Here is an 8,062-nt window from a genome sequence, read left to right as displayed (position 1 = left end):
TATTAAAGGCTTTTCTTTGTGTTGTCGAATAAACGCGGCTGCGCGTTCTACTGCCCTCTACAGGAATAAATAAACAACTGCATTTTGTCTCTCTTTTACAAACTTTATTCAGAATAATTATGTTTGAACAAAAGACACTAAAACAAATTTCTTGTAAACAAATTTTCTAAATTAAATATGAATTAAATTATATAGTCTCATTTAGGAAAAAATAGGATGAGTATGACGTAGAGACGTTTTGTTGTAATGCTCCGTTCAAGTTACGTCGGAATTCGCGAAGAAGTCCGAATTTTAAGATGGCTACACATTGTTTGCGGTACCTCTTACAAACGTATTCTCAAGCGTTACTTTCCATGGGTAAACACCCATTTTAGTTTGTTCAGTTTAGAGTTGGAGGCGCTACCTGTAACATTGATTTTAGACGGACTTTTACATGTGTGGCTTGTAAAATAGACAGGTTCCCACCACGTCTTACTACGGTTGATGCTACTGAAACCCGCAATCAGTCTTATAAGTCGTAGCTGGTTGCACGAATCGCTCCCAGTTTCACAGATGGCGTTACGGTTGATTTTTCGGAATTTCCCAGTTCCGAGTAGAACTGGAACGCAGCATTACAACGCGTCACCGGAACTTTGTCAAAGAGGGTGGGGCTAATGTCTTTTGAAAATTGCGCTTTAGCGGGCTAACTGTTAGCTAATGTATCTGATTTTGTTCAATAATCTATTAGATTAATCCCGCAGGATTATGGCGCTTTGTCATTTATTGCAACGCAAAGATCCCAGCTTTCAGTCTCCCGCGAAGATTTTTGCGAGGCTGAAAGCTAAAGTTCAGAAAGAGGCGGAGGGCGACAAGGAGCTGATGCGGAAGGTTGGAGAGCAATACGGACATGGAGTCAAAGCAGGGGATGTCAGCAGGGCCGACGGACCGGGATTTAACCGGGACCCCGCGGGGTTCTGCTGGTCCGAAAAGATGACGGAGAAGAACAAGTTTGCTTCCTGTCAAACTCCAGCGCAGGCGGTAACTCTGTCGCCGATCTCCAGCCCCGAGGAAACAGTCGACTATCCGATTGGCCGCGTCCCTCTGCAGCAAGTATCCCCACTTAAAGACAGATTTCGTGGGTTCACACGGAGAAACAGAGTCCTGATGGAGTCCACATCTGTGTCCCAACTTCCGTCTGGGGTCTTCAGAGATCAGAGCCCAGATGATTTCAGTAGGATCCAACCCGCAGGGACTTGCGGGAGGAGTGAGTTCAGTATGGAAGCTCGTTCTCTCAATCCCAGATCTCCATGCTGCGGCTTTTCCCCCATAAAGAACAGGCTGAGGAAGAGGAAACTGGATCTGAATGACACCGAGGACTCAGGTCCACTAAAAGCCAGGAGAAGACCTGCTGCCTTTGGGGACAGCGTTAAGAGCAACCCCTGCAGACCGGGTTGGGGTAATCTTAAAATATTCCCAGAACCAAAAGAACCAGGATCCATTGGACTCAAACGTGAGTTATTCCCCATGCCTGTCACAATAACACATTTCGCTAGACAATAAATTGTCCCAGAATTATTGCAATAAACGATAATATCGTTGTTTTGGTACTATTGTCACTTATGTCATAAAAATGCAAGAACACATTCTCAAAGATCAATACATTTTAAATTCTAACTAACATTTAACACTGGAACTGTAAGACATTTTAAATATCCAAAATAAATAAACAAAACAACAAATAAAATTAATTAGGAAGTCTCTGTAAACAAAATAATCTTTCAACAAAAGGAGTTAGTTGAGACCAAAGCACCACACTGAAGACTTTTATCGTCCAGTTTTTGATAGGAAGAGAGAGAAACGATAAATGATGCAAATGGAAATTATTGAGCTTGTTTTAATTTATCATGTGATTAATTGATTTATTGGTTAATCAATTAATGATGGCCTATTAATTGCATCGTAAATTAATAAGCTCACTAGTTTCCATTCTAATTATTAATATTTTTTGAAGGGCAGTTCTGTTTACAGAGACTTCATAATCCATTTTATTTATTGTTTTGGTGGTGTGTGGTTTTTATTTTCATTGTGTTTATTGTTTTTGTTTGTTGTGTTTTATTTAAAATATCGTCCCGTTCCGGTTTTAAGTGTTATTTACAAAACTACAGCTTTTTTGTAATTGCAGAGTGAACTTGCATTCTTATGCTATTATTACTAATATATTACTTGAAAATGGTCTTAAATACCCTAAATAAATAAAAAAAAAACGACAAATAAAATGAATTATGAAGTCTCTGTAAACAAAAGAGGGCAAGTTCAGGCCAGAGTGAAGAGCTTCATCATCCAGACTTTGGTAGAAAGAAAGAAAAGAGCAGAAGCTTGAGCTTGTTTTAATTTGTCATGTGACTAATTGATTTATTGCATAATAATAATACCATAATTTCAGCTTTTTATTACGACTCGGATGAAAACAAATAATGTTGTTTTTCTTTGTTCTGAACAGGTCCAGCTGTTATTCTGGATACACGCCCCAGAATGTCTCCCGCCAAGATGTTTGCTGTGATGAAGGAAAGGGAAAGAAGAAGGGAACGTCAGCAGATGGAAACCTGCAGCAGAAGGGATTCCTTTGCAGGGAACGAGAGTACGTACGAGTCCTGAGCCACAGCCATAACGTGCAACAGAGTATCAATGAAACCTTATCTCAATAATTTAATTTTAAAAAATTATATATAGGTGCAACTAATGATTATTTTTGAAATTGATTATTCTGATGGTGAATCGGATAGAAAATTGTCACATTCTACAGATTTTTCATTAACCACTTCAGTCTATTTTGTCCAATAATAGAAATACATTAAAATACGTAAATAAACAAGTAATTCAATTCCCCTTTTTAAGTAAGAAATAAATATTGTATTGCCTAAAATGCAATAATATAGCATTCCATTTGGAAATCTAAACCAGGTGAAGCTAAAACTATGTCACTTGAGGAGTTTTTGGTAAAACATATTTACAAAACTCTTAGATGCAAAATACTTATAATTTTTGTACAGTTTGTTCTTAATTACTGTTGTGAGTGTGCTTAATTATTTTTAAGTCTGAATGCTCTAGTTAATGATTAATCTATTACAGAATTAGTTAACGATCATTTCGATAATTGACTGATCACGATTAATCCGATTATTTGTTTCAGCTCTGGTTTTGTTTAACATTCTCTTTAACAGACTGCATAAACCATAATCTTTTTTTTTTTAATTTATTTTTTTTACCCCTCCAGGGGGTCTTTTTGTGGGCTCTAGTGTCCCTTATATGATAGTTGGCTGACAGGAAACGGGGCAGGAGGGGGGGGAAGACATGGGAGTCGAACCCGGGAGTTGAACCCGCGACGGCCGCGTCGAGGACTCAAGGCCTCCAAATATGGGTCGCGCTAACCGCTACGCCACCACGGCACGCCCCGCATAAACCATAATCATCAAAATTACACTTAAAAAATGCAGCAGTCTGTGTACAATGAATCCATACAGTATGTAAAATTCACTTTTTAAATTGAGTTATTGAAAAGAAATAAAATATTATTTTTTTCTTCTGTTAGGGAACTTGCAGGAGTCTAGCGACACTGATGTCTCCTCAAATCATCACATGGAGCACATGCAGGACGTTCGCTCAGTGAATACTGCTGTGAACCAGAACCAAGCAGAGTCACCAGAGAGTCGGTCAGAAACCTCGCAGGATACTCCGATCCCTGCTTCGCGCTCCCCTACTGTTTTACTGGAGGACCCGCTGGTGCTCAACACTCCACGAATCTCCATACCGAAGAAAGACGAGGCGGTGTTCAGACGCAACGTTTGGCCCAAGCAGAAGAAATTCCCACTCGTAAGTAGAAACAGAAGACAAACTAATGCTCAATAACTGAAGGAGAGGAGGTCATAGGAAAACAGAGTCTTCCGTCAGAGGCTTCCTTAAAAACGCTGTAATACAGACTGCTAGAGGAGCTCCTTCTTGCCATCAGCGTCTACAACAAGTCTTTGAAGAAGCTTTTTTCTTTTTTAAATAAGGGAAAAGCTTATTTAAAAAGCTTTTTAATAAGCTTTTTATTTTAAAAAACTGCTTATTTTTTAAAATAAAAAAAGTATTTATTTATAAACAATATATACATTGTTTATAAACAATAAACAATTGATTTATTGTCACAATAAGCAATAAATCAATTAATCACATGATAAATTAAGAGAAACTGAGTAATTTACATTTCTTGATTTATCGATTTTCTCTTTTTCCTCTTTGGTGCTTTGGTCTCAACTATCCCTTTTTTTTTAAAAACACAAGTATGTTTACAGAGACTTAATCATTTATTTTATTTGTTTTCTTTATTTATTTTGAACATTTCAAATGGCCTCCAGCTTCAGTGTTAAATGTTCATTAGAATTTAAAGTTTATTTATCTTTGAGAATGTGTTCTTCCATTATTATGCCACTATATCACTTGAAAATGTTCTTAAAATAACAATATTATCATTTATTCCAATAAGTTCTGTGGCAATTTATAGTCCAGCAAAATATGTTATCATGACAGGCCTGCTTACAACAACATTTGGGATTAATGACACATTGTTTAATTAAAATTTAATAAAATGGCAACTAAAAGTGGCAGAAACTCAAAGGCTCAAAAAAGGGTGAAAATAAAAAAAAAGTAGAAAAAGAAGATTAAGGAAAGAAAAAAAAAACTAGACAAAGTAATTTGACATCAAGGAAATAAAAAGAAGAGAAACTAGTAAAACAAAACAGAAATAATAGCAATTACAGTAAAGTAGAGTGGAAAAGAAAATGTAGGTAAAGAAAAACATGAAGGAAATAAAAAGAAGGAAAAGTAACTTGGGGGAAAAAGTAAAACATGAATTGAAAGTAGAAAAATAAAAGAGATTAAAAAAGGAAAACATGACCTAGAAATGAATCTTAATAATTTGTTACTTTATTTCATTTTTATTCATACTACAAAACTTTATTATTTGGGTTTAAGGAAAACACGACAACACAGCATCACAAACGTTGAATGCTCTACTTTTCCAAATATTATATCAAATCAGTTCTGTGCAATTGTTGCGTTTCTATTCATCATCAGATGTGTATTTTATTTTTCTTTACAGGAGAATGTGATTCATCTCAGGAACTGGTTCCTGAGGAGGAATCATAAGGGTTTGTTTGTGGACGGGATTCACGTGTAAGTGTCTGTCGCTCATAATAGGGCTGGGCAATAAGGCTTAAAAATTAAATCTCCTATTTTTTTCATGCCTGATCTGATTTTAATTTTTTATTTTTTTGCTTTTTATGCAAAATAAGAAATTACAAATGACAGAAACTATTTTGAAAAGGTAGAATTTATTTTTAGTCAACCCTTCTGTGAGGTGTACAATGGTGTATTAAGGCCAGGCTATGAGGATTTTTGTTTTATTATGAGAATAACTTCATAATATTGGCAGAATAAAGAGGCAATTTTACCAGAAGGACAAAGCTTGGACAGGGTGAGCAGCTCTGTTTGTGTTCTTATTCTTTATTATTATTTATTTGCACCATCAGTTTAAGATCCTGGTACTCGTAATATTTGCTGCTGATATGTTAAAATATTTAGTATTTTCTTATCTGTAAAACTTGTAAAACCCACAAGATCCTCAGCGTACCTCATTTTAATCTTTGTTATTTTTTCTGTTAAAGTACTTATAAAATTATGACTTTATTCTGGTAAAATTATGACTTTCTTCTCATATCATTTTGATACTACTGTCAAATGACTTTATTCTTGTAATATTATGATTTTAATCTCTGAATAAAAAAATTTAATTGTAGCCTGACCCTTGTATTTTGTTGTAGCGTTGACCTGAATTCAAAGTTTAAATAAACAGAAGCTGTGAAACAAGATGGCCGCCCTGTGCGTGCTGACGTTACGCTGAACTATGGAAACCCAAGGAGTTTATTGGTGGGGGAAAAAAACTTGGGATTTTCTCAAAGTTTAACCTTCAAAACCAAAAATTTGATAAATCGATAAAATAGTTTTATCGCCCAGCCTTGTTTTGTACCTTAACAGTGAGATTTTAGAGTGAACGCTTCCATTTTGTTTCTCTTTTCCTCCTAGAGAGGAGAACATTCAGTGGAACAGCAACATCATCACCGAGCGGATCTCCAGATTGGTGCTGAAGACCGTCTCCGGCAGGGTGTACATCCTACAGGGACAGATGAACATCAAACTCGCCTCTAGTAAGACTGAACACCAAATCGTAATGGCCGCTTTAATTGTTTTTTAGAAAAGAAAGTGAGCGTGTGTTTTTTTCTGATTCTCTCTCTTTGTTCCCTCAGGTTTTCCAATGAAGTTCCTGAAGAAGTTTGTGAATGGCTTCCCTTCAAACTGGAAGGCGATTTATGAGACGTTTCTGTTAGAGTCGAAAGAGTAAGAGGCTCGACAATATGGCTAAAAAACGTATCACAACATAAAAGATTCATATCTTTTATCTTGTAACCAGGTTGCTATGTATTGCAAATTTTTGCTCAGGTCCCTCTTGAAAATGAGATCTAGATCTCAACGGGGTTTACCTGATTAAATAAAGGAATATATATAATAAAAATATCAGTCGATATTTATAGTTATTAATTAGTTTTTTTGTTTTAGATATCTGAAATACGGCCAAACTGGTGGCGTGACCTTTCCAGTTTTTCCATTTTTAAGCAGTTAGGTGGCGAAACCTTAAACTGCTACTTTGGCAGTTACTCAAAATGTTGTTGCTAGGTAACCAAAGCTGGGGGAGGGGAGTTACTTGAAACTGTTACCCAGCAGGCCGTTGCTAGGTAACCAAAGAGAGAGTTGAAGCCACTCACTTTGCTGCGAAAGTTTGAGGGGCTAATGTTGTGTGGTTCTGAATCAGGTTCAGTGAAATTATTTATTATTCTACCAGACATTTATTGATATTGACCACTTGTCTATCACCATTTATATTGTTATTGATTATTGTTGGAATCTTACCTGCAACTATAACACATTCAGTGTGGCGACAAAGTTTTTTTGTCACCATTAAATGTTTTCATCAGCATAAAAAATAACCAGAATAAATGGAAAATGCCGTTTTCTTGTAAAAATCCATGTTTAGGCATCAGAGTGTTTATTCTTTATTACATTGAAGTAAAACTTGCAGTTTGATGGGTTGAAAAAGAAAATATTGGCAGCTGTTGGTGCGGACACAGGGAAAAATAATACAGTTTCTGAGTAATTAACCTGGTCAACAGATCGATTGTATTGTTATAACTTTATTCTTGTATTTAAACCAACATTTTTTATTCTGACCCTGATACTTCTTCATACAACTCACAGAAGGGACAATTGAAATAAAAGTCACTTTTTGGAAATACTTACTGTTAATTATTTTTTAAGAAAAGAAACTGAGCAAAAACAAAATTGATTAAATTTGGATTTGGTATGAAAAAATCTGAGATTTTATTTTATACCGCTCAGCCCTGACCTTTCGATCGTGTTTTAGAGGAAAAACATCTCCTAATTTCTGACATCTATACCCATGCAACATTTTCATATGATCAATTTCTTTATTTTTATGAGTAAATATTATCTTGTTTCTACAGGCAGGCAGAGAAGAACAAGGATGCCGCCATTTTGTCTAAGAATGAATCCCAGCTCCCTTCCAGGCATCAGCCTGTGAGGCAGCAGAGACGAAAATCTGTAAAAACACGTAAGAACAAGATGAACAGATGGACTGCTGGGGGTTAACATAGATCTGTTTCTGAGTTTTAATTTTCTAATTCCAGCCGAGACGCTTCCTCCTCCCTCCTCCCTCAACGTGTCTCGAAGCGGCCGCGTGATCAAGCCTCCTCTGAAGTACTGGAAAGGAGGAAGAGTAATCCTAGACGCTCATATGAACGTTACCATCTACGAGAATTACGAGACAACCGGCCCTGTAAGCACACACAATGACCAATCACTGATAATCAATCAATCATTCAGTCTGTTTTTTGTTATTTCTATGACCTGAGAGATCTGAAAGGCCTGATACAGAGAACCAATGCTGATATCCAGGGACTGAACGATTTAT

General features: G+C 36.3%; 1 protein-coding gene across 1 annotated transcript in view; it reads left to right on the top strand.

Moving 5' to 3' along the window:
* Positions 1-744: 744 nt before the first annotated feature.
* LOC116709222 (hypoxia-inducible factor 1-alpha-like) overlaps positions 745-8,062 on the top strand; it is a 24,805-nt gene continuing 17,487 nt past the window's right edge. The window contains exons 1-8 of the mRNA XM_032547636.1: positions 745-1,489; positions 2,480-2,617; positions 3,569-3,849; positions 5,120-5,193; positions 6,103-6,224; positions 6,324-6,414; positions 7,596-7,702; positions 7,779-7,927. Of these exons, the coding sequence (XP_032403527.1) occupies positions 745-1,489; positions 2,480-2,617; positions 3,569-3,849; positions 5,120-5,193; positions 6,103-6,224; positions 6,324-6,414; positions 7,596-7,702; positions 7,779-7,927 (1,707 nt within the window). The remainder of the gene's footprint in view (positions 1,490-2,479; positions 2,618-3,568; positions 3,850-5,119; positions 5,194-6,102; positions 6,225-6,323; positions 6,415-7,595; positions 7,703-7,778; positions 7,928-8,062) is intronic.

This window comes from Xiphophorus hellerii, chromosome 19 (genome assembly GCF_003331165.1).
Source record: "Xiphophorus hellerii strain 12219 chromosome 19, Xiphophorus_hellerii-4.1, whole genome shotgun sequence".
Taxonomy (NCBI): domain Eukaryota; kingdom Metazoa; phylum Chordata; class Actinopteri; order Cyprinodontiformes; family Poeciliidae; genus Xiphophorus; species Xiphophorus hellerii.
This window is presented reverse-complemented; position numbering and strand designations above follow the sequence as displayed.